The sequence below is a fragment of the Anser cygnoides genome, chromosome 37 (assembly GCF_040182565.1).
Source record: "Anser cygnoides isolate HZ-2024a breed goose chromosome 37, Taihu_goose_T2T_genome, whole genome shotgun sequence".
Classification (NCBI taxonomy): Eukaryota; Metazoa; Chordata; class Aves; order Anseriformes; family Anatidae; genus Anser; species Anser cygnoides.
The window spans coordinates 1114843-1140219 of NC_089909.1; the positions used below are offsets into that span (position 1 = coordinate 1114843).

The following is a 25377-nucleotide window of genomic DNA, read 5'->3' on the forward strand; positions in this document are numbered from 1 at the left end:
CCAGCACCAGGCGCCGCCCCCGGCAGTCCCCGCCCCCGGCCCCGCCCACCGCCAGCGCCAGCAGCAGCCACGCCCACGCGGGGGGCGGGGCCATGGCGCGGGGGGCGGGGCCTCGGGTGGGGGCGGGGCCTCGGGTAGGGGGCGGGGCCTCGGGTAGGGGGCGGGGCCTCGGGTAGGGGGCAGGGCCTCGGGTAGGGGGCGGGGCCTCGGTTGGGGGGTGGGGCCTCGGGTGGGGGGCGGAGTCTTGATGGAGAGGCGGGGCCTCGGATGGAGGCGGGGGCTTAGGGTGGGGAGGCGGGGGCTTAAGACGGGGGCGGGGCTTCAGCTGGGGGGCGTGGTCTCCGGTGGAGAGGCGGGGCTTCGGTTGGTGGGCGTGGTCTTGGCTGAAGAGGTGGGCGGGGCTTTGGTAGGTGGGCGTGGCCCTAGGAGGCGGGGCTTCGACTGGGGGCGGGGCTTCAGCTGGTGGGCGTGGTCTTGGCTGGAGAGGCGGGGCTTCGGTTGGTGGGCGTGGTCTGAGGAGGCGGGGCTTAAGCTGGAGGGCGTGGTCTCAGCTGGAGAGGCGGGGCTTCAACGAGGAGGCGGGGCTTCGGCTGGGGGCGTGGTCTCGGCTGCAGAGGCGTGGCCTCGGGGTGGGCGTGGCCTTGGTTGGAGAGGCGGGGCTTCAACGAGGAGGCGGGGCTTCGGGCTGGGGGCGGGGCTTCAGCTGGCGGGCGTGGCTTTGGCCGGAGAGGCGGGGCTTCGGCTGGGGGCGGGGCTTCAGCCGGTGGGCGTGGTCTTGGCTGGGTGGGGCTTCGGGGGCGGGGCCCGGGGTGGTGGGCGTGGTCCCTGGCTGGAGAGGCGGGGCTTCAGCTGGGAGGCGGGGCCATGGCTGGAGGCGGGGCCTCGGTGGAGAGGCGGGGCCTGGGGTGGAGAGGCGGGGCTTCGGTGAGGAGGCGGGGCTTGGGGGCGGGGCCTCAGTGGGGAGGCGGGGCCTCGGTTGGAGGCGGGGCCTCGGCAACAGCTGGGGCTGGGTGGGGGGTGTGGGCGGGGCTTCTGCGGAATGGGCGTGGCTTATACGGGGTGGGCGTGGCTTAGGCTCAGCCATGGGCTTGGGGGGGGGGGATGTGAGGGGCAGCCCCTGCCCCATAGCGAGCCCCAATGGGGGGGTCCCAGACCCATAGCGGGGTCCTGGCCCCATAGCGAGCCCCATGGGGGGGTCCTGGCCCCATAGCGGGGTGTTGGCCCCATAGCGAGCCCCACGGGGGGGGTCCTGGCCCCATAGCGGGGTCCTGGCCCCATAGGGAGCCCCATGGGGGGTCCCTGCCCCATAGCGGGGTCCTGGCCCCATACGGAGCCCCACAGGGGGAGTCCTGGCCCCATAGCGGGGTCCTGGCCCCATAGGGAGCCCCACAGGGGGTCCCAGCCCCATAACGGGGTCCCAGCCCCATAGGGAGCCCCACGGGGGGGCCCTGCCCCATAGCGGGGTCCTGGCCCCATAGCGAGCCCCATGTGGGGGGTCCCGGCCCCATAGCGGGGTCCTGGCCCCATAGGGAGCCCCACAGGGGGGTCCCAGCCCCATAACGGGGTCCCAGCCCCATAGGGAGCCCCACGGGGGGGGCCCTGCCCCATAGCGGGGTCCTGGCCCCATAGCGAGCCCCATGTGGGGGGTCCCGGCCCCATAGCGGGGTCCTGGCCCCATAGGGAGCCCCACAGGGGGGTCCCAGCCCCATAACGGGGTCCCAGCCCCATAGGGAGCCCCACGGGGGGGGGCCCCTGCCCCATAGCGGGGTCCTGGCCCCATAGCGAGCCCCATGTGGGGGGTCCCGGCCCCATAGCGGGGTCCTGGCCCCATAGCGAGCCCCACAGGGGGGGTCCCAGACCCATAGCGGGGTCCTGGCCCCATAGCGAGCCCCACAGGGGGGTCCCAGCCCCATGACGGGGTCCCAGCCCCATAGGGAGCCCCATGTGGGGGGGCCCTGCCCCATAGCGGGGTCCTGGCCCCATAGCGAGCCCCATGTGGGGGGTCCCGGCCCCATAGCGGGGTCCCAGCCCCATAGCGAGCCCCACAGGGGGCTTCCGGCCCCATAGCAGGGTCCTGGCCCCATAGCGAGCCCCATGTGGGGGGGTCTCAGCCCCATAGGGAGCCCCACAGCCCCATATGGAGCCCTATAGGGGCACACAGAGGGAGCCCCTGCCCCATAGCGAGCCTACCCCATAGAGTCCCTCCCCCCGCCCCATAGAGGGCCCCCCCGCCCCATAGCGAGCCCCCCCATCAAAGGCCCCCTCCCAAAAGACCCTCCCCCACCACACCCCTCCCCTCCCCCCTTCCCACCCTTCCCCTTCCCCACAGCCACCCCGCAATGGGGCGGGGCCGGGCGCTATGGGGCAGCTATGGGGCAGCTATGGGGCAGCTATGGGGCAGGAAGAGCCTATAGGGACCATAAGGGGGGGGGCTCAGGACCGCAGCCCAGCCCTGTAGGGCCTCCATAGGACCTCTATAGGGTCCCTATGGGGGCTATGGGGTCGTTATGGGGCGCTATGGGGCCGCTATGGGGCAGCTATGGGGAAGACATGGGGCAGGAGGAGCCCCCAGCCCCACATTTGCCTACAGGAACCATAAGGGGGGGCTCAGGACCGCGGCCGAGCCCCGTAAGGCCCCCATAGGACCTCCATAGGGCCGCTATAGGGGGCTCTGGGGCCCCTATGGGGCGCTATAGGGCGCTATGGGGCAGCTATGGGGCAGGAGAAGCCCCCAGCCCCACACCTGCCTATAGGGACCATAAGGGAGGGGGCTCAGGACTGCGGCCGAGCCCCGTAGGGCCCCCATAGGACCTCTATAGGGCCCCTATAGGAGCTATGGGGCCACTATGGGGCAGCTATGGGGCAGGAGAAGCCCCAGACCCACATTTGCCTATAGGTATCATAAGGGGGGGCTCAGGACCGCAGCCCAGCCCTGTAGGGCCTCCATAGGACCTCTATAGGGTCTCTATGGGGGGCTATGGGGTCGTTATGGGGTGCTATAGGGCGCTATGGGGCAGCTATGGGGCAGCTATGGGGCAGGAGGAGCCCCCAGCCCCACATTTGCCTACAGGAACCATAAGGGGGGGGCTCAGGACCGCGGCCGAGCCCCGTAAGGCCCCCATAGGACCTCCATAGGGCCGCTATAGGGGGCTCTGGGGCCCCTATGGGGCGCTATAGGGCGCTATGGGGCAGCTATGGGGCAGGAGAAGCCCCCAGACCCACATTTGCCTATAGGTATCATAAGGGGGGGCTCAGGACTGCAGCCCAGCCCTGTAGGGCCTCCATAGGACCTCTATGGGGTCCCTATGGGGGCTATGGGGTCGTTATGGGGTGCTATAGGGCGCTATGGGGCCGCTATGGGGCAGCTATGGGGCCAGAGGAGCCCCCAGCCCCACATTTGCCTATAGGGACCATAAGGGGGGCTCAGGACCGCAGCCGAGCCCTGTAGGGCCCCCATAGGACCTCCATAGGGCCGCTATGGGGCGCTGTGGGGCCGCTATGGGGCGCCCCATAGATCCCCCCCCCCCTTACCCGCTCTTGGAGGACTCCGGGCCCGGGAGCAGCGAGACGAGCGGCCAGAGCGGCCGCGGCGCAAAGGGGCGGGGCCAGCGCGCGCGGCACCACCGAGAGGCGGGGCTAGAGCGGCCCCCTCCCCCCCCCCCCCCCCCCTCAGTCCTCCAAGGCCAGCGCGGGCGGGGGCGGAGCCGAGTTTATTGTGCCGCAGCGGAGGGGGCGTGGCCTCCGGGGGGCGTGGCCTCCCGGGGGGCGTGGCATGGGGGGGCGTGGTTTCCGGGGGCGTGGCCTCCGGGGGGGCGTGGCTTCCAGGGGGCGGGGTCTCGCGGCGGAGGGGGCGTGGCCACGGGAGGGGGCGGGGTCTGGGAGCCCGGAGTGGGGAGGGGGAGGGGTTTTGGGGTGCCGGGGGGGGGCGGGGGGATTTGGGGGGTCCTGGGGTGGATTTTGGGGGGCTTTGGGGGCGGATTTGGGGGGTTCTGTGGGGCGGGGGGGGGGGGCACAGTTTGGGGGGGCCGGGGGGGGAAATTTGGGGTTCTGGGGTAAAATTTGGGGTCCTGGGGGTAAAATTTGGAGGTCCCCAGGGCAGATTTTGGGGACTTTGGGGGCAGATTTTGGGGGTCCTGGGCAGCATTTTGGGGTCCCCTAGGGCAGATTTGGGGGTCTTTTGGGGCAGATTTGGGGTTCTGTGTGGCAGGAGGTGGGGGGCACAGTTTGGGGGGGCCGGGGGAATATTTGGGGTCCCTGGGGTAAAATTTGGGGTTCTGGGGTAAAATTTGGGGTCCTGGGGGTAAAATCTGGAGGTCCCCAGGGCAGATTTTGGGGACTTTTGGGGCAGATTTTGGGGGTACTGGGCAGGATTTTGGGGTCCTATGTGGTAAAATTTGGGGTCCCCTAGGGCAGATTTTGGGGGCTTTTGTGGCAGATTTGGGGGGTTCTGTGGGGCAGGAGGGGGGGCACAGTTTGGGGGGCCCGAGGGGAAAATTTGGGGTCTTTGGGGTAAAATTTGGGGTTCTGGGGTAAAATTTGGGGTCCTGGGGATAAAATTCGGGGGTCCCCAGGGCAGATTTTGGGGACTTTTGGGGTAGAATTTGGGGGTCCTGGGCAGGATTTTGGGGTCCTATGGGGTAAAATTTGGGGTCTCTGGGGTAAAATTTGGGGTCCCCCAGGGCAGATTTTGGGGACTTTTGGGGCAGATTTTGGGGGTCCTGGGCAGCATTTTGGGGTCCCCTAGGGCAGATTTTGGGGGCTTTTGGGGCAGATTTGGGGGGTTCTGTGGGGCAGGAGGGGGGGCACAGTTTGGGGGGCCCGGGGGGGAAATTTGGGGTCTCTGGGGTAAAATTTGGGGTCCCTGGGGTAAAATTTGGGGTTCTGGGGTAAAATTTGGGGTCCTGGGGGTAAAATTTGGAGGTCCCCAGGGCAGATTTTGGGGACTTTGGGGGCAGAATTTGGGGGTCCTGGGCAGGATTTTGGGGTCCTATGTGGTAAAATTTGGGGTCCCCTAGGGCAGATTTTGGGGACTTTTGGGGCAGATTTGGGGGTTCTGTGGGGCATGGGGGGGGGGGCACAGTTTGGGGGGCCCGGGGGTAAAATTTGGGGTCCCTGGGGTAAAATTTGGGGGTTCTGGGGTAAAATTTGGGGTCCTGGGGGTAAAATTTGGGGGTTCTGGGGTAAAATTTGGGGTCCTGGGGGTAAAATTTGGGTCCCGGGGGTAATTTTGGGGGTCCCCAGGGCAGATTTTGGGGACTTTTGGGGCAGATTTTGGGGGTCCTGGGCAGGATTTTGGGGTCCTATGGGGGTAAAATTTGGGGTCCCCAGGGCAGATTTTGGGGGCTTTGGGGGCAGATTTGGGGGGTTCTGTGGGGCAGGAGGTGGGGGGCACAGTTTGGGGGGGCCCGGGGGGAAAATTTGGGGTCTTTGGGGTAAAATTTGGGGGTTCTGGGGTAAAATTTGGGGTCCTGGGGATAAAATTTGGGGGTCCCCAGGGCAGATTTTGGGGACTTTTGGGGCAGATTTTGGGGGTCCTGGGCAGGATTTTGGGGTCCTATGGGGTAAAATTTGGGGTCCCTGGGGTAAAAGTTGGGGGTCCCCAGGGCAGATTTTGGGGTCTTTTGGGGCAGATTTGGGGGTTCTGTGTGGCAGGAGGTGGGGGGGCACAGTTTGGGGGGGCCGGGGGAATATTTGGGGTCCCTGGGGGTAAAATTTGGGGTTCTGGGGTAAAATTTGGGGTCCTGGGGATAAAATTCGGGGGTCCCCAGGGCAGATTTTGGGGACTTTTGGGGTAGAATTTGGGGGTCCTGGGCAGGATTTTGGGGTCCTATGGGGTAAAATTTGGGGTCCCTGGGGGTAAAATTTGGGGGTCCCCAGGGCAGATTTTGGGGTCTTTTGGGGCAGATTTTGGGGGTTCTGTGTGGCAGGAGGTGGGGGGCACAGTTTGGGGGGCCCGGGGGTAAAATTTGGGGTCTCTGGGGGTAAAATTTGGGGGTTCTGGGGTAAAATTTAGGGTCCCCCAGGGCAGATTTTGGGGTCTTTTGGGGCAGATTTTGGGGGTTCTGTGGGGCAGGAGGTGGGGGGCACAGTTTGGGGGCCCGGGGGGAAAATTTGGGGTCTCTGGGGTAAAATTTGGGGTTCTGGGGGTAAAATTTGGGGTCCTGGGGATAAAATTTGGGGGTCCCAGGGCAGATTTTGGGGAGTTTTGGGGCAGATTTTGGGGGTCCTGGGCAGGATTTTGGGGTCCCGGGGGTAAAATTTGGGGTCCCCTAGGGCAGATTTTGGGGGCTTTTGGGGCAGATTTTGGGGTCGCATGGGGCAGGATTTGGGGGAGCTGGCGGCAAAATTTGGGGGTCCCAGGGCACAATTTGGGGTCCTATGGGGTAAAATTTGGGGGTCCTGGGGCAGATTTTGGGGATCCATGGGGTAGATTTTGGGGTCGCACGGGGCAGGATTTGGGGGAGCTGGGGGCAAAATTTGGGGGTCCCAGGGCACAGTTTGGGGGTCCCGGGGCACAATTTGGGGCTCCCAGGACACAATTTGGGGGTTCCGTGGGGCAGAATTGGGGGTCACAATTTGGGGGTCCCAGGGCAAAATGTGGGGGTCCTGGGGCAAAATTTGGGGACTTTCGGGGCAGAATTTGGGGTCCTATAGGGCAGGATTTGGGGGTCTCAGCTTGGGGGTCCTGGGGCAAAATTTGGGGTCCCATGGGGTAAAATTTGGGGTCTTTGGGGGCAGAATTTGGGGTCTTTTGGGGCAGGATTTGGGGGTCACAATTTGGGGGTCCCGGGGCACAATTTGGGGGTCCTGGGGATCAATTTGGGGTCCCGTGGGGTAAAATTTGGGGGTCCAGGGGCAGAATTCGGGGTCCTTTGGGGCAGAATTTGGGGACTTGGGGGGGGCAGAACTTGGGGGTCCTGGGGCACAATTTGGGGTCTTGTGGGGCAGAATTGGGGGTCACAATTTGGGGGTCCCGGGGCAAAATGTGTGGGGTCCTGGGGCAAAATTTGGGGACTTTCGGGGCAGAATTTGGGGTCCTATAGGGCAGGATTTGGGGGTCTCAGCTTGGGGGTCCTGGGGCAAAATTTGGGGTCCTAAGGGGCAGAATTTGGGGTCTTTTGGGGCAGGATTTGGGGGGTCACAACTTGGGGGTCCCATGGGGCAGAATTTGGGGGTCCGGGGGCAAAGTTTGGGGTCCCATGGGGGTAAAATTGGGGGAACTTGTGGGACATGATTTGGGGGTCACAATTTGGGGGTCCCAAGGCAGAATTCGGGGTCCTTTGGGGCAGAATTGGGGGACTTGGGGGGCAGAACTTGGGGGTCCCGAGGAATAACTTGGGGGTCCCGTCAGTCGGAATTTGGGGTCCCGGGGGCTGGTGGGGGGGGGTCTTTCGGGGCAGGATTTGGGGGTCACAATTTTGGGGTCCGGGGTCAAAATTTGGGGGTCCTGAGGATCAATTTGGGGTCCCGTGGGGTAAAATTTCGGGGTCCCGAGGCAGAATTTGGGGTCCTTGGGGGCAGAATTGGGGGACTTGGGGGGGCAGAACTTGGGGGTCCTGGGGCAGAACTTGGGGGTCCCGAGGAACAACTTGGGGGTCCCGTCGGTCGGGATTTGGGGTCCCGGGGGCGGTGGGGGGGGTCTTTCGGGGCAGGATTTGGGGGGTCACAATTTGGGGGTCCCGGGGGCAGAATTTGGGGTCCTTTGGGGCAAAACTGGGGGACTTGGGGGGGGGGGGGCAGAACTTGGGGGTCCCGCGGGTCGGGATTTGGGGTCCCGGGGGGCGGTGGGGGGGGTGGGGGTGGGGGGGTCACCACGGCCGCCCCCTCCCCCCCCCCGTGTGGACGCTGAAGTACTCGGGGAAGGCGCTGGGGGGGGGGCGGGGGCGGGGCGGGGGGCGGGGCCGTCGCTGACGTCGTCACCACGCGCCCGGGGGGGCGGGGCCTTGTCCGGCGGCGGCGCCTCCGGCGGCTTGGGGACCTGCGGGGGAGGGGAGGGGTCACGGGGGGGGTCACAGGGTCACCTGGGGGCGTGGGGGCACTTGGGGTCATGGGGGCACTTGGGGTTACGGGGGCACTTTGGGTCACGGGGTTACCTGGGGTCATGGGGGCACTTGGGGTCATGGGGGCACTTGGGGTCATGGGGGCACTTTGGGTCTCGGGGTTACCTGGGGTCATGGGGGCACTTGGGGTCACGGGGGTACTTGGGGGTCATGGAGTTACTTGGGGTCACAGGGTTACTTGGGGTCACGGGGGCACTTGGGGTCATGGGGTTACTGGGGGTCACGGGGGCACTTGGGGTCATGGGGGGTACTTAGGGTCATGGGGTTACTTGGGGTCACAGGGGCACTTGGGGTCCAGGGGCACTTGGGGGTCATGGGGTTACTTGGGGTCATGGGGGCACTTGTGGTCATGGGGTCGCTTGGGGTCATGGGGTCACTTGGGGTCATGGGGTTACCTGGGGTCGTGGGGCTACTTGGGGTCATGTAGTCACTTGGGGTCACGGGGTCACTTGGGGGTCATGGGGTTACTCGGGGTCACGGGGGCACTTTGGGGCGCTGAGATTTGGGGGCAGGGCGGGGCCTCCGGGGGTGGGGCTACGAGGAGGCGGGGCTTCTAGGTGGGGGGCGGGGCTTCCGGCGGCTGGTGCCTCCGGTGGGCGGGGCCTCGGGGGTAGGACCCCAGGGGGCGGGGCCTCAGAGGGGTTGACCTCCGAGGGGAGGGCCCGTGAGGGGCGAGGCCTCGGGGGGGGGGGGGGGAGGGGCCTTCGGGGGAGGGGCGGGGCTTCACGGGGCGGGGCCGGTCACGTGACTGACGGCGGGGGCGGGCACGGGGCGGAGCTCGGTGCCGTCGCTGACGAAGCTGACGTTGCCGTAGACGTGGCGGGGGAAGGGCGCGGCCCCGGCGCTGCCGATCTGCGACGTGCGCACGTGGTACGGGAAGTTCTGATTGGCCGCCGACGGGCGCGTCATCACCTGGGGGGGCGGGGCCACGTCATCCCCTATCCCCTCCCCCACAGCCCCCCCAACGCCCCCTAACCTCCCCCCCCCCATAATCCCCATATCGCCCCCATACGGCCCCATAACCCCATAACCCTCCCTGAACCCATAAGCTCCCTGTGACCCCATGACCCCGTGACCCCCCGATGACCCCATGACCCCCCGATAACCCCGTGACCCCCCGATGACCCCGTGACCCCGTGACCCCCCCGCGGCCCACCAGGAAGACCCCGTGGGCGTAGAGGTGCGTCCCCAGCTGGGTCCCTCCATAACCCCCCGATGACCCCGTGACCCCCCGTGACCCCACGACCCCGTGACCCCCCGATGACCCCGATGACCCCGTGACCCCGTGACCCCCCGCGGCCCACCAGGAAGACCCCGTGGGCGTAGAGGTGCGTCCCCAGCTGGATCCCGTTCACGATCTTCTCCCGCGCCCACTTGGGGATCCCGAAGGTGGCCACCAGCGCCGTCAGCGGCACCGCCAGGAACCTGCGGCCACGCCCCCTTAAGCCACGCCCCCTTAAGCCACGCCCCCCTTAAGCCACGCCCCTTAAGCCACGCCCCCAGTAAGCCACGCCCCTGAAAGCCACGCCCCCCCGAAGCCACGCCCCTTATAGGCCACGCCCACAAGCAGCATGGGGCGGGGGACCCAAGCAGCACAAGGGGAACCTGCCGGCCACGCCCCCTCTTAAGCCACGCCCCCTCTTAAGCCACGCCCCCTCTTAAGCCACTCCCTGAAGCCACGCCCCTTGTAGGCCACGCCCCCAAGCCGTGCCCCCTCCTGGAGGGGACCCACGCCCCCTCCTGCAGCCACGCCCCCTATAAGCCACGCCCCCTATAAGCCACGCCCCCTATAAGCCACGCCCCCTATAAGCCACGCCCCATAAGCCACGCCCCCTTGAGCCACGCCCCTCGAAGCCACGCCCCCCTGAGCCACGCCCATCGGAGCCACGCCCTCCTGGAGCCATACCCCCAGGACCCAAGATCCCTCCTGGAGCCACGCCCCTTTATAAGCCACGCCCCTTCACGGAGCCCCGCCCCTTATAAGCCACGCCCCCTGAGCCACGCCCCCTCAGGCCCCCGCCCACCAGAGCCTGTAGGCACCCAGCAGGGGCAGGGATAAGCCACAACCCCACCCCCCACCCCTCCCCTTTAGACCCCTCCCCTTTAGACCCCGCCCCCTAGGACCCCACCCCCTTAGGACACGCCCCCTTAAGCCCCACCCCCCTTAAGCCCCGCCCACCAGAGGCTGTAGGTGCCCAGCGGGGGCAGGCAGAAGCCACCCCCCCACCCCTCCCACCCCACCCCACCCTAGCAGACCCCGCCCCTACGACCCCACCCCCCCTTAGGCCCCGCCCCCTGAGGCCCCTCCCCTTTAGGCCCCACCCACCAGAGGCTGTAGGCGCCCAGCAGGGGCAGGCAGAAACGACCACCCCCACCCCTCCCACCCCTCCCACCCCTCCCCACCCTCCCACCCCACCCTAGCAGACCCCGCCCCCAGGACCCCACCCCCTTAAGCCCCGCCCCCAGCGGCCCCGCCCCCGTTAGGCCCCGCCCACCAGAGGCTGTAGGCGCCCAGCAGGGGCAGGTAGAAGCGAGCGCTTGGCGGGGGCGCTGCGCAGGGTGCGCAGGACGGCGCCGCAGAACCAGAGGAAGGCGAGGAACTGCAGCGCCAGCAGCGCCTGCCCCGCCGGGGACTCGTAGGTGTACAGCACCTGCGCCGGGTCAAAGAACTGGGGGGGGGCGAGGGGGGTCACGTGGGGGGCACCCATGGGGGGCACCCATGGGGGGGGTCCTGTGGGGGTGGGAGACATGGGGGGGGGGGGGTCCCTATGGGAGGGGACTCGTACGTGTACAGCACCTGCGCCGGGTCGAAGAACTGGGGGGGGGGGGGGCGAGGGGGTCACGTGGGGGGGGCACCCATGGGGGGGTCAGGGGGGGGACATAGGGGGGGTACCCATTGGGGGGCACCTATGGGGGGGGGTCACATGGGGGGGACTCGTACGTGTACAGCACCTGCGCCGGGTCAAAGAACTGGGGGGGGGGGGGGGTGAGGGGGGGTCACGTGGGGGGGGGGGCACCCATGGGGGGGGCATCTATGGGGGGGGCACCTATGGGGGGGCACCCATGGGGGGGGTCACATGGGGGGGGTCACGTGGGGGGGCACCTATGGGGGGGGGAATGAGAGGGGTTCTTATGGGGGGGGGTCCCTATGGGGTGGGAGGGTGGTCCCATGGGGGTGGTATGGGGGGGGTTGGGGGGGGGTCACGTGGGGGGCACCCATGGGGGGTCACATGGGGGGGGTCACGTGGGGGGGGCACCTATGGGGGGGGGGGAATGGGGGGTTCTTATGGGGGGGGGGGTCCCTATGGGGTGGGGGGGGGGTCCCATAGGGGTGGTATGGGGGTTGGGGGGGGGTCACGTGGGGGGGGCACCCATGGGGGGGTCACATGGGGGGGGGTCACGTGGGGGGGGGCACCTATGGGGGGGGGAATGGGGGGGTTCTTATGGGGGGGGGTCCCTATGGGGTGGGGGGGGGGTCCCATAGGGGTGGTATGGGGGGGTTGGGGGGGGGTCACGTGGGGGGGGCACCCATGGGGAGGGGACATGGGGGGTGGATTGGGGGTGGGGATCTGTGGGGCAGCCCCACGGCGGGGATCTGTGGGGCAGCCCCATGGCGGGGATCTATGGGGCAGCCCCACGGGGGGGGATCTATGGGGCAGCCCCACGGGGGGGATCTATGGGGCAGCCCCATGGGGGGGATCTATGGGGCAGCCCCACGGGGGGGGGATCTATGGGGCAGCCCCACGGGGGGTCTGTGGGGCAGCCCCACGGGGGGGGGATCTATGGGGCAGCCCCATGGGGGGGGATCTATGGGGCAGGCCCCACGGGGGGGATCTGTGGGGCAGCCCCGGGGTGGGGATCTATGGGGCAGCCCCACGGGGGGATCTATGGGGCAGCCCCGGGGGGGATCTGTGGGGCAGCCCCGGGGGGGATCTGTGGGGCAGCCCCACGGGGGGGTCTGTGGGGCGCCCCCACTCACCTCGGCCTCGTAGGCGAGCAGGGCGAGGTGGGCGATGCCGTACAGGGTCATGGACACCGAGAGCCGCACCGAGGCCCCCGCGCTGATCCGGCCCCTGCGCCGCCCCCGTCAGTGGGGCAGCCCCACGGCGGCCCCATAGCGCCCCATAGTGCCCCATAACACCCCACAGCACCCCATAGCTGCCCCGTAGCACCCCATGGCTGCCCCATGGCTGCCCCATAAGTGCCCCATAACTGCCCCATGGCGGCCCCATAACTGCCCCATAGCAGTCCCATATCTGCCCCATATCACCCCATAGCACCCCATAGTGCCCCATATCTGCCCCACAGCACCCCATATCTGCCCCACAGCACCCCATATCTGCCCCATAGCACCCCATAGCGCCCCCACAGCACCCCATATCTGCCCCATACCTGCCCCCACATCTGCCCCACAGCACCCCATATTACCCCATACCTGCCCCATATCTTCCCCATAGCGCCCCATATCTGCCCCTCCCATATCACCCCACATCACCCCACATCACCCCATACCTGCCCCATATCTGCCCCATATCACCCCATATCTGCCCCATATCTGCCCCATATCACCCCATATCTGCCCCATATCACCCCATATCTGCCCCATACCTGCCCCATACCTGCCCCATAGCGCCCCATATCTGCCCCATATCACCCCACATCACCCCACATCACCCCACATCACCCCATAGCACCCCATATCTGCCCCACAGCACCCCTTATCTGCCCCATAGCGCCTCATATCACCCCATAGCTGCCCCATACCTGCCCCATATCGCCCCATATCACCCCATATCTGCCCCACAGTACCCCATAGCACCCCACAGCACCCCATATCTGCCCCACAGCGCCCCATATCACCCCATAGCTGCCCCATATCACCCCATATCACTCCCATAGCTGCCCCATAGCACCCCCATAGCTGCCCCCGTAGCACCCCATATCACCCCATACCACCCCATACCACCCCATAGTGCCCCATATCTGCCCCATACCACCCCATATCTGCCCCATACCACCCCATAGTGCCCCATATCTGCCCCATACCACCCCATATCTGCCCCATACCACCCCATAGTGCCCCATATCTGCCCCATATCACCCCACATCACCCCATATCACCCCACATCTGCCCCATACCTGCCCCATACCTGCCCCATAGCGCCCCATACCTGCCCCACATCACCCCACATCCCCCCACATCCCCCCCCCCCCAGCGCCCCCAGCCCCACCTGGTGACGGTGAAGCCCTTGCCCAGCAGCAGCAGCATCAGGAGGAAGATCAGGAAGCTGGCGCAGAACAGCAGCTTGCCTGGGGGGGCGGGGGGGCAGAGCGGGGGGCACGGGGGGCACGGGGGGGGCACGGGGGGGGGCACGAGGGGGCACGGGGGGCACGGGGGGGCACGGGGGGGGGGGGCACGTGGGACTTGTGCATTGGGAGCCGGCCCCTTTTGCACGCCCCCCCCCCATCAGCACCCCGCTTCCGTGCCCCGTTTGCAGCCCCCCCGTACCCCCCCATAGCCCCCGTACCCCCCTCAGCCCCCCCATTACCCCCCAACCCCCCAGTTCCCCCATTACCCCCCCATTGCCCCCCATTGCCCCCCAACCCCCCCAGTTCCCCCATTACCCCCCATTGCCCCCCAACCCCCCCCCATTGCCCCCCAGCCCCCCCATTTACCCACCATTACCCACCATTTACCCCCCAATACCACCCAGTTAGCCCCCAGTTCCCCAGTACCCCCAATCTCCCCCCATAACCCCCCCAGTTCCCCCATTACCCCCCAGTTCCCCCATAACCCCCCCACACCCCCCATTACCCCCCAATTCCCCCCACTCCCCCCGTTATCCCCCCATTACCCCCCACTACCCCCTTTCCCCCCCATTCCCCCCAGCCCCCCATTCCCCCCCAACCCCACCATTACCCCCCAATACTGCCCAGTTACCCCCCAGTTCCCCCCAGTACCCCCCAATCTCCCCCCATAACCCACCCAGTTCCCCCATAACCCCCCCATAGCCCCCCCATAACCCCCCAATTACCCCCCAGTTCCCCCATAACCCCCCCATAGCCCCCCCATAACCCCCATTCCCCCCCAATTCCCCCAGTTCCCCCCCATTATCCCCCCATTACCCCCCCACTACCCCTTTCCCCCCCATTCCCCCCAGTTCCCCTATAACCCCCCCATTACCCCCCAGTTCCCCATTACCCCCACAACCCCCCCATATCCCCCCCATAACCCCCCATTTCCCCCCCATTCCCCCCCAGTTCCCCTCATAACCCCCCCACAACCCCCCCCATAACCCCCAGTTCCCCCCAATTCCCCCATATCCCCCCATAACCCCCCAATTCCCCCATAACCCCCCCATTACCCCCCCTTTTACCCCCATTACCCCCCATAACCCCCCAGTTCCCCCATTACCCCCCATAACCCCCATTACCCCCCATTCCCCCCATAACCCCCATTCCCTCCAGTACCCCCCACCCCCCAGTTCCCCCCATAACCCCCCATTCCCCCCCATTTCCCCCCATTCCCCATAACCCCCCCATTCCCCCCAGTACCCCCCAATTCCCCCCATACCCCCCATACCCCCCCCATAACCTCCCCACCCCCCCCACTCCCCCCCATTCCCCCCATAGCCCCCCATTCCCCCCAGTACCCCCCCCCCCCCAGTACCCCCCCGTGCCCCCCCCCGTGCCCCTCCCGTGCCCCCCCCGCACGCACCCAGCACCTTCAGCTCTCCCGCCTGGCGGCCCCGTGCACGCGCGTACGTCCCCCAGTACAGGCAGCACAGCACCAGGCTCAGTAACTGGGGGGGGGGCAAAATTAATGGGGGGGGGTCAAAAAATAAGGGGGGGGGGGGGTCATTGGGGTCGGGGGGGCTCCAGGGACCCCCCAAAATAATTTAACCCTTTACTTCCCAACCAGGCTCAGCACTTGGGGGGGGTAAAAATTATGGGGGGGCCCAAATTAATGGGGGGTCAAAATTAATTGGGGGGGGTCAAAAAAATTGATGGGGGGGGTCGAAAATTATGGGGGTCAATGGGGTGGGGGTCCCAGAACCTCCCCCCACCCCAAAATTAACCCTTTATCTTCCAACCAGGCTCAGCACTGGGGGGGGGGGAATTATGGGGGCCCAAATTAATGGGGGGTCAAAATTAATTGGGGGGGTCAAAATTAATTGGGGGGGGTCAAAAATTAATGGGGGGTCAGAAAATTATGGGGGGGTCCCAGAACCTCCCCCCAAAATTAACCCTTTATCTTCCAACTAGGCCCAGCAATAGGTGTGGGGGAGGAATTATGGGGGAGCCCAAATTAATGGGGGGGTCAAAATTAATTGGGGGGGTCAAAATTAATTGGGGGGGCAAAAATTAATGGGGGGGGTCAGAAAATTATGGGGGGTCCCGGAACCTCCCCCCCCCAATTAACCCTTTATCTTCCAACTAGGCCCAGCAATGGGGGGGGGGGGGGAGGAATTATGGGGGGGCCCAAATTAATGGGGGGGTCAAAATTAATTGGGGGGGTCAAAAATTAATTGGGGGGGGTCAAAAATTAATGGGGGGGTCAGAAAATTATGGGGGGTCCCCGGAACCTCCCCCCCAAATTAACCCTTTATCTTCCAACTAGGCTCAGCACGGGGGGGGGGGGGGGGGGGGGGGGGGTCCCAACAAATTGGGGGGGGTCAAAAATTAACGGGGGGGTCAGCGGGGTGGGGGGGGGTCCCCAGGCCCCCCCCAAAAAATTTAACCCTTTACCTTCCACGCCGGCGGCCGCCATGAACATCTTGTAGGTGGTGTGCAGGAGCTGGCGGCCCTTCAGCAGGTCTGGGGGGGGGGGGCAAAAGGGGGGGTCAGGGGGGGGGCCGGGGGGGTCCCGGGGGGCCGGGGGGGGGGGCCGGGGGGCCGGGGCCGGGGGGCCAGGCCCAAAAAAACCGGGGGGAGGGGCTCTGAGCGAAGTAGCAGGAGAGGAGGAAGATGAGGGTGAAGATGAGCAGGAAGCTGAGGTCGGTCTCCAGGATGCCTTTGGGGGGGGGGCTTACTGGGATCGTCCCAGTAGCTCCCAGTAGCTCCCAGTATGCCCCCGGTGTCCCCCCAGTACCTCCCAGTATCCCCCTGACTCCTCCCAGGGCCCTCCCAGTAGCCCCAGTCCATTCCAGTCCCTTCCCAGCAGCCCCCCAGTATCCCCCCCAGTTCCCTCCCAGTCCTCCCCAGTATCCCTCCCAGTCCTCCCCCAGTACCCCCCAGTGTCCCCCCAGTATCCCCCTGACCCCTCCCAGTCCCCTCCCAGTACCCCCAGTCCCTTCCCAGCGTTCCCCCAGTCCCCCCAGTATCCCCCCAGTCCCTCCCAGTCCCTCCCAGTCCCCCCAGTACATCCCAGTTCCCCCCAGTACATCCCAGTTCCCTCCCAGTCCCCTCCAGAATCCCCCAGTCCCTCCCAGTTCCTCCCCAGTCCCCTCCCAGTGTCCCCCCAGTATCCCCCTGACTCCTCCCAGTCCCCTCCCAGTACCCCCAGTCCCCTCCAGTATCCCCCAGTATCTCCCTGACCCCTCCCCAGTCCCTCCCAGTCCCCCCAGTCCCCTCCAGTATCCCCCAGTCCCCCCCTGTATCCCCCCAGTATTGCCCCCAGTCCCTCCCAGTAGCTCCCAGTATCCCCCCAGTATCCCCCTGACTCCTCCCAGTCCCCTCCCAGTCCCCCCAGCCCCTCCCAGTAGCTCCCAGTATCCCCCCAGTATCCCTCCCAGTATCCCCCTGACTCCCTCCCAGTGCCCTCCCAGTACCCCCAGTCCCTTCCCAGTGTCCCCCCAGTCCCCCCAGTTCCCTCCCCAGTCCCATCCCAGTCCCTCCCCAGTCCCCCCCAGTATCCTCCCAGTCCCCCCAGTACCCCCCAGTGTCCCCCAGAATCCCCCTGACCCCTCCCAGTGCCCTCCCAGTACCCCCAGTCCCTTCCCAGCGTCCCCCCACTCCCCTCCAGTATACTCCCAGTATCCCCCCAGTCCCTCCCAGTCCCTCCCAGTAGCTCCCAGTATCCCCCAGTATCCCCTGACTCCTCCCAGTCCCCCCAGCCCCTCCCAGTAGCTCCCAGTATCCCCCAGTATCCCCTCCCAGTATCCCCCTGACCCCTCCCAGTGCCCTCCCAGTACCCCCAGTCCCTTCCCAGTGTCCCCCCAGTCCCCCCAGTTCCCTCCTCCCAGTACATCCCAGTCCTCCCAGTACCCCCCATAACCCCCAATACCCCCCCCATACCCCCTCCGTACACGCTCCCAGTCCCCTCCCAGTCCATCCCAGCAGCCCCCCAGTTCCTCCCAGTCCCTCCCAGTCCCTTCCCAGTGTCCCCCCAGTCCCCTCCAGTGTCCCCCCAGTGCCTCCCAGTCCTTCCCAGTTCCCTCCCCAGTCCCCCTCCCAGTCCCACGCAGTACCCTTCCAGTCCCCCCAGTCCCCCCAAAGTCCCTCCCAGTCCCTCCCAGTGCTCCCAGTCCCTCCCAGTCCTTCCCAGTTCCCCTCCCAGTCCCCCTCCCAGTCCCATCCAGTACCCTTCCAGTCCCCCCCAGTCCCCCCAAAGTCCCTCCCAGTGCCTCCCAGTCCCTCCCAGTTCCCTCCCAGTTCCCCCCCAGCGCTCCCAGTTCCCTCCCAGTCCATCCCAGTGCTCCCAGTACGCACCGAACTCATCAGCGGAGAAGTGGCGCCTCCAGAAGGAGCGCCCGTTGGTCAGCTCCAGCTCGTACTCCAGCTCCAATCCGTCCCCCTGGGGGGGTACTGGGAGGTACTGGGGAGGCACTGGGAGGGACTGGGGGGGGTTGGGAGGGGGACTGGGAGGGACTGGGAGGCACTGGGAGGGACTGGGGGGGCTGGGAGGGACTGGGGGGGGGGGGCGGGGAGGGCTCGGGGGTTACTGGGAGGCACTGGGAGCCCTCACCCCGCACTTGCTCAGCACCAGGTACCAGCTGGGGGTAGCGGGGGGTTCCTGGGGGTACTGGGAGGTTCCCGGGGGGGCGGGGAGGGCTCGGGGGTTCCTGGGAGGCACTGGGAGGCACTGGGAGGCACTGGGAGCCCTCACCCCGCACTTGCTCAGCACCAGGTACCAGCTGGGGGTAGCGGGGGTTCCTGGGGGGTACTGGGAGGTTCCCGGGGGGGGGCGGGGAGGGCTCGGGGGGTTACTGGGAGGCACTGGGAGGCACTGGGAGGCACTGGGAGCCCTCACCCTGCACTTGCTCAGCACCAGGTACCAGCTGGGGGTAGCGGGGGGTTCCTGGGGGGTACTGGGAGGTTCCCGGGGGGGCGGGGAGGGCTCGGGGGTTACTGGGAGGCACTGGGAGGCACTGGGAGGCACTGGGAGCCCTCACCCCGCACTTGCTCAGCACCAGGTACCAGCTGGGGGTAGCGGGGGGTTCCTGGGGGGTACTGGGAGTGTTCCCGGGGGGCGGGGAGGGCTCGGGGGGTTACTGGGAGGCACTGGGAGGCACTGGGAGGCACTGGGAGCCCCTCACCCCGCACTTGCTCAGCACCAGGTACCAGCTGGGGGTAGCGGGGGTTCCTGGGGGGTACTGGGAGGTTCCCGGGGGGGGGCGGGGAGGGCTCGGGGGGTTACTGGGAGGCACTGGGAGGCACTGGGAGGCACTGGGAGCCCTCACCCCGCACTTGCTCAGCACCAGGTACCAGCTGGGGGTAGCGGGGGGTTCCTGGGGGGTACTGGGAGGTTCCCGGGGGGGCGGGGAGGGCTCGGGGGGTTACTGGGAGGCACTGGGAGGCACTGGGAGGCACTGGGAGCCCTCACCCCGCACTTGCTCAGCACCAGGTACCAGCTGGGGGTAGCGGGGGGTTCCTGGGGGGTACTGGGAGGTTCCCGGGGGGGCGGGGAGGGCTCGGGGGTTACTGGGAGGCACTGGGAGGCACTGGGAGGCACTGGGAGCCCTCACCCCGCACTTGCTCAGCACCAGGTACCAGCTGGGGGTAGCGGGGGTTCCTGGGGGTACTGGGAGGTTCCCGGGGGGGGGGCGGGGAGGGCTCGGGGGGTTACTGGGAGGCACTGGGAGGCACTGGGAGGCACTGGGAGCCCTCACCCCGCACCTCTGCTCAGCACCAGGTACCAGCTGGGGGTAGCGGGGGGTTCCTGGGGGGTACTGGGAGGGTTCCCGGGGGGCGGGGAGGGCTCGGGGGGTTACTGGGAGGCACTGGGAGGCACTGGGAGCCCTCACCCCGCACTTGCTCAGCACCAGGTACCAGCTGGGGGTAGCGGGGGTTCCTGGGGGTACTGGGAGGTTCCCGGGGGGCGGGGAGGGCTCGGGGGTTACTGGGAGGCACTGGGAGGCACTGGGGAGCCCTCACCCCGCACTTGCTCAGCACCAGGTACCAGCTGGGGGTAGCGGGGGGGTTCCTGGGGGGTACTGGGAGGTTCCCGGGGGGGGGCGGGGAGGGGCTCGGGGGGTTACTGGGAGGCACTGGGAGGCACTGGGAGGCACTGGGAGCCCTCACCCCGCACTTGCTCAGCACCAGGTACCAGCTGGGGGTAGCGGGGGGTTCCTGGGGGTACTGGGAGGTTCCTGGGGGCGGGGAGGGCTCGAGTGGGGTTACTGGGAGGCAGCCTGGGAGGCACTGGGAGGCACTGGGAGCCCTCACCCCAGCACTTGCTCAGCACCAGGTACCAGCTGGGGGTAGCGGGGGTTCCTGGGGGGCATTGGAGTGTTCCTGCGGGGGGGGGGGCGGAGGCCGGGGGGTTACTGGGAGGCACTGAAAACGGAGGTACTTGAGACCAGAGCCCCACCCCGAGATTTCTTGCTCAGCACCAGGTGCACGGCAGCTGGGGCATGGGGGTTCCTGGGGGTACTGGGAGGTTCCCGGTGGGGGGGGGTGGAGGGCTCGTGGTTAGCTGGGAGGCACTGGGAGGCACTGGGAGGCACTGGGAGCCCTCACCCCGCACTTGCTCAGCACCAGGTACCAGCTGGGGGTAGCGGGGGGTTCCTGGGGGGTACTGGGAGGTTCCCGGGGGGGGCGGGGAGGGGCTCGGGGGGGTTACTGGGAGGCACTGGGAGGCACTGGGAGCCCTCACCCCGCACTTGCTCAGCACCAGGTACCAGCTGGGGGTAGCGGGGGGTTCCTGGGGGGTACTGGGGAGGTTCCCGGGGGGGGCGGGGAGGGCTCGGGGGTTCCTGGGAGGCACTGGGAGGCACTGGGAGGCACTGGGAGCCCTCACCCCGCACTTGCTCAGCACCAGGTACCAGCTGGGGGTAGCGGGGGTTCCTGGGGGGTACTGGGAGGTTCCCGGGGGGGGGGCGGGGAGGGCTCGGGGGTTACTGGGAGGCACTGGGAGGCACTGGGAGGCACTGGGAGCCCTCACCCCGCACTTGCTCAGCACCAGGTACCAGCTGGGGGGTAGCGGGGGTTCCTGGGGGTACTGGGAGGTTCCCGGGGGGGGCGGGGAGGGCTCGGGGGTTACTGGGAGGCACTGGGAGGCACTGGGAGGCACTGGGAGCCCTCACCCCGCACTTGCTCAGCACCAGGTACCAGCTGGGGGTAGCGGGGGGTTCCTGGGGGGTACTGGGGAGGTTCCCGGGGGGGGCGGGGAGGGCTCGGGGGGTTACTGGGAGGCACTGGGAGGCACTGGGAGCCCTCACCCCGCACTTGCTCAGCACCAGGTACCAGCTGGGGGTAGCGGGGGGTTCCTGGGGGTACTGGGAGGTTCCCGGGGGGCGGGGAGGGCTCGGGGGTTACTGGGAGGCACTGGGAGGCACTGGGAGGCACTGGGAGCCCTCACCCCCGCACTTGCTCAGCACCAGGTACCAGCTGGGGGTAGCGGGGGTTCCTGGGGGTACTGGGAGGTTCCCGGGGGGCGGGGAGGGCTCCGGGGGTTACTGGGAGGCACTGGGAGGCACTGGGAGGCACTGGGAGCCCTCACCCCGCACTTGCTCAGCACCAGGTACCAGCTGGGGGTAGCGGGGGGTTCCTGGGGGGTACTGGGAGGTTCCCGGGGGGGGGCGGGGAGGGCTCGGGGGGTTACTGGGAGGCACTGGGAGGCACTGGGAGGCACTGGGGAGCCCTCACCCCGCACTTGCTCAGCACCAGGTACCAGCTGGGGGTAGCGGGGGTTCCTGGGGGGTACTGGGAGGTTCCCGGGGGGCGGGGAGGGCTCGGGGGGTTACTGGGAGGCACTGGGAGGCACTGGGAGGCACTGGGAGCCCTCACCCCGCACTTGCTCAGCACCAGGTACCAGCTGGGGGTAGCGGGGGGTTCCTGGGGGGTACTGGGAGGTTCCCGGGGGGGCGGGGAGGGCTCGGGGGTTACTGGGAGGCACTGGGAGGCACTGGGAGGCACTGGGAGCCCTCACCCCGCACTTTGCTCAGCACCAGGTACCAGCTGGGGGTAGCGGGGGGTTGTTCCTGGGGGTACTGGGAGGTTCCCGGGGGGGGGGCGGGGAGGGCTCGGGGGTTACTGGGAGGCACTGGGAGGCACTGGGAGGCACTGGGAGCCCTCACCCCGCACTTGCTCAGCACCAGGTACCAGCTGGGGGTAGCGGGGGGTTCCTGGGGGGTACTGGGAGGTTCCCGGGGGGCGGGGAGGGCTCGGGGGGTTACTGGGAGGCACTGGGAGGCACTGGGAGGCACTGGGAGGCACTGGGAGGCACTGGGAGGCACTGGGAGCCCTCACCCCGCACTTGCTCAGCACCAGGTACCAGCTGGGGGTAGCGGGGGGTTCCTGGGGGGTACTGGGAGGTTCCCGGGGGGCGGGGAGGGGCTCGGGGGTTACTGGGAGGCACTGGGAGGCACTGGGAGGCACTGGGAGCCCTCACCCCGCACTTGCTCAGCACCAGGTACCAGCTGGGGGTAGCGGGGGTTCCTGGGGGTACTGGGAGGTTCCCGGGGGGCGGGGGAGGGCTCGGGGGTTACTGGGAGGCACTGGGAGGCACTGGGAGGCACTGGGAGCCTCACCCCGCACTTGCTCAGCACCAGGTACCAGCTGGGGGTAGCGGGGGTTCCTGGGGGGTACTGGGAGGTTCCCCGGGGGGGCGGGGGCTCGGGGGGTTACTGGGGGTTACTGGGAGGCACTGGGAGGCACTGGGAGGCACTGGAGAGGGCACTTGCTCAGCACCAGGTACCAGCTGGGGGTAGCGGGGGTTCCTGGGGGGTACTGGGAGGTTCCCGGGGGGGGGCGGGGAGGGGCTCGGGGGGTTGCTCAGCACCAGGTACCAGCTGGGGGTAGCGGGGGGTTCCTGGGGGGTACTGGGAGGTTCCCGGGGGGCGGGGAGGGCTCGGGGGGTTACTGGGAGGCACTGGGAGGCACTGGGAGGCACTGGGAGCCCTCACCCCGCACTTGCTCAGCACCAGGTACCAGCTGGGGGTAGCGGGGGGTTCCTGGGGGGTACTGGGAGGTTCCCGGGGGGGCGGGGGAGGGGCTCGGGGGGTTACTGGGGAGGCACTGGGAGGCACTGGGAGGCACTGGGAGCCCCTCACCCCGCACTTGCTCAGCACCAGGTACCAGCTGGGGGTAGCGGGGGGTTCCTGGGGGGTACTGGGAGTGTTCCCGGGGGGGCGGGGAGGGCTCGGGGGGTTACTGGGAGGCACTGGGAGGCACTGGGAGGCACTGGGGAGCCCTCACCCCGCACTTGCTCAGCACCAGGTACCAGCTGGGGGTAGCGGGGGGTTCCTGGGGGGTACTGGGGAGGTTCCCCGGGGGGGGGCGGGGAGGGCTCGGGGGGGTTACTGGGAGGCACTGGGAGGCACTGGGAGGCACTGGGAGCCCCTCACCCCGCACTTGCTCAGCACCAGGTACCAGCTGGGGGTAGCGGGGGGTTCCTGGGGGGTACTGGGAGGTTCCCGGGGGGGCGGGGAGGGCTCGGGGGTTACTGGGAGGCACTGGGAGGCACTGGGAGGCACTGGGAGCCCTCACCCCGCACTTGCTCAGCACCAGGTACCAGCTGGGGGTAGCGGGGGGTTCCTGGGGGGTACTGGGAGGTTCCCGGGGGGGGGGCGGGGAGGGCTCGGGGGGTTACTGGGAGGCACTGGGAGGCACTGGGTAGCACTGGAGCCCCTCACCCCGCACTTGCCTGCCTCCGTGCACCACCTGGGGTAGCGGGGGTTCCTGGGGGTGAATGGGGAGGTTCCTGGGGGGGGGCGGGGAGGGCTCGGGGGCTGGGAGGCATCAGAGGCACTGCTGGGGAGGCATCAGAGCCCTCACCCCGCACTTGCTCAGCACCAGGTACCAGCTGGGGTAGTTGGGGTTCCTGGGGGTACTGGGAGGTTCCTGGGGGCGGAGGGCTTCCTTGGGGGTTCCTGGGAGGCACTGGGAGGCACTGGGAGGCACTGGGAGCCCTCACCCCGCACTTGCTCAGCACCAGGTACCAGCTGGGGGTAGCGGGGGGTTCCTGGGGGGTACTGGGAGGTTCCCGGGGGGGCGGGGAGGGAGGGCTCGGGGGGGGGGGTACTGGGAGGTTCCCGGGGGGGGCGGGGAGGGCTCGGGGGTTACTGGGAGGCACTGGGAGGCACTGGGAGCCCTCACCCCGCACTTGCTCAGCACCAGGTACCAGCTGGGGGTAGCGGGGGGTTCCTGGGGGTACTGGGAGGTTCCTGGGAGGCACTGGGAGGCACTGGGAGGCACTGGGAGGCACTGGGAGCCCTCACCCCGCACTTGCTCAGCACCAGGTACCAGCTGGGGGTAGCGGGGGTTCCTGGGGGTACTGGGAGGTTCCCGGGGGCGGGGAGGGCTCGGGGGGTTACTGGGAGGCACTGGGAGGCACTGGGAGGCACTGGGAGCCCTCACCCCGCACTTGCTCAGCACCAGGTACCAGCTGGGGGTAGCGGGGGTTCCTGGGGGGTACTGGGAGGTTCCCGGGGGGGGGGCGGGGAGGGCTCGGGGGGTTACTGGGAGGCACTGGGAGGCACTGGGAGGCACTGGGAGCCCTCACCCCGCACTTGCTCAGCACCAGGTACCAGCTGGGGGTAGCGGGGGGTTCCTGGGGGGTACTGGGAGGTTCCTGGGGGGGGCGGGGAGGGCTCGGGGGGTTACTGGGAGGCACTGGGAGGCACTGGGGGCACTGGGGGGTACTGGGAGGTTCCCGGGGGGGGCGGGGAGGGCTCGGGGGTTACTGGGAGGCACTGGGAGGCACTGGGAGCCCTCACCCCGCACTTGCTCAGCACCAGGTACCAGCTGGGGGTAGCGGGGGGTTCCTGGGGGGTACTGGGAGGTTCCCGGGGGGCGGGGAGGGGCTCGGGGGGTTACTGGGAGGCACTGGGGAGGCACTGGGAGGCACTGGAGCCCTCACCCGCACCCGCACTTGCTCAGCACCAGGTACCAGCTGGGGGTAGTGGTTCCTGGGGGTACTGGGAGGTCTCTGGGGCATGGGAGGGCCTGAAGTATTGGGAGGCACTGGGAGGCATCAGATAGCACTGGGAGCCCTCACCCCGCACTTGCTCAGCAGGTACCAGCTGGGGGTAGCGGGGGGTTCCTGGGGGTACTGGGAGGTTCCCGGGGGGGGGGCGGGGAGGGCTCGGGGGTTACTGGGAGGCACTGGGAGGCACTGGGAGGCACTGGGAGCCCTCACCCCCGCACTTGCTCAGCACCAGGTACCAGCTGGGGGTAGCGGGGGTTCCTGGGGGTACTGGGAGGTTCCCGGGGGGCGGGGAGGGCTCGGGGGTTACTGGGAGGCACTGGGAGGCACTGGGAGGCACTGGGAGCCCTCACCCCACTTGCTCAGCACCAGGTACCAGCTGGGGGTAGCGGGGGGGTTCCTGGGGGGTACTGGGAGGTTCCCGGGGGGGGGGCGGGGAGGGCCTGGGGGTTACTGGGAGGCACTGGGAGGCACTGGGAGGGCACTGGGAGGCACTGGGAGGCACTGGGAGCCCTCACCCCGCACTTGCTCAGCACCAGGTACCAGCTGGGGGTAGCGGGGGGTTCCTGGGGGTACTGGGAGGTTCCCGGGGGGGGCGGGGAGGGCTCGGGGGTTACTGGGGAGGCACTGGGAGGCACTGGGAGGCACTGGGAGCCCTCACCCCGCACTTGCTCAGCACCAGGTACCAGCTGGGGGTAGCGGGGGGTTCCTGGGGGGTACTGGGAGGTTCCCCGGGGGGGGGCGGGGAGGGCTCGGGGGGTTACTGGGAGGCACTGGGAGGCACTGGGAGGCACTGGGAGCCCTCACTGGGAGCCCGCACTTGCTCAGCACCAGGTACCAGCTGGGGGTAGCGGGGGGTTCCTGGGGGGTACTGGGAGGTTCCCGGGGGGCGGGGAGGGCACTGGGAGGCCCTGGGAGGCACTGGGAGGCACTGGGAGCCCTCACCCCGCACTTGCTCAGCACCAGGTACCAGCTGGGGGTAGCGGGGGGTTCCTGGGGGGTACTGGG

General features: G+C 68.1%; 2 protein-coding genes across 2 annotated transcripts in view; both read right to left on the minus strand.

The window, feature by feature from the left end:
• The window catches only part of MEGF8 (multiple EGF like domains 8), a 68874-nt gene extending 65214 nt beyond the window's left edge, over nt 1-3660 (minus strand). Inside the window, 2 exon segments of the mRNA XM_066987020.1 lie at nt 2-900; nt 3532-3660. Coding sequence (XP_066843121.1) covers nt 2-94 — 93 coding nt within the window. The 5' untranslated portion in view covers nt 95-900; nt 3532-3660.
• Nucleotides 322-20824, minus strand: TMEM145 (transmembrane protein 145; the record flags this gene model as incomplete). Its single annotated transcript, XM_066987021.1, is given in 13 exon segments — nt 322-512; nt 7813-7978; nt 8814-8972; nt 9365-9485; nt 10556-10590; nt 10592-10729; nt 12040-12133; nt 13292-13370; nt 14779-14855; nt 15803-15878; nt 16000-16074; nt 17712-17794; nt 20802-20824. Coding segments are annotated over 13 exon segments (1317 nt in total), but the record flags the coding sequence as incomplete, so codon positions are not given.
• Nucleotides 20825-25377: the final 4553 nt, after the last annotated feature.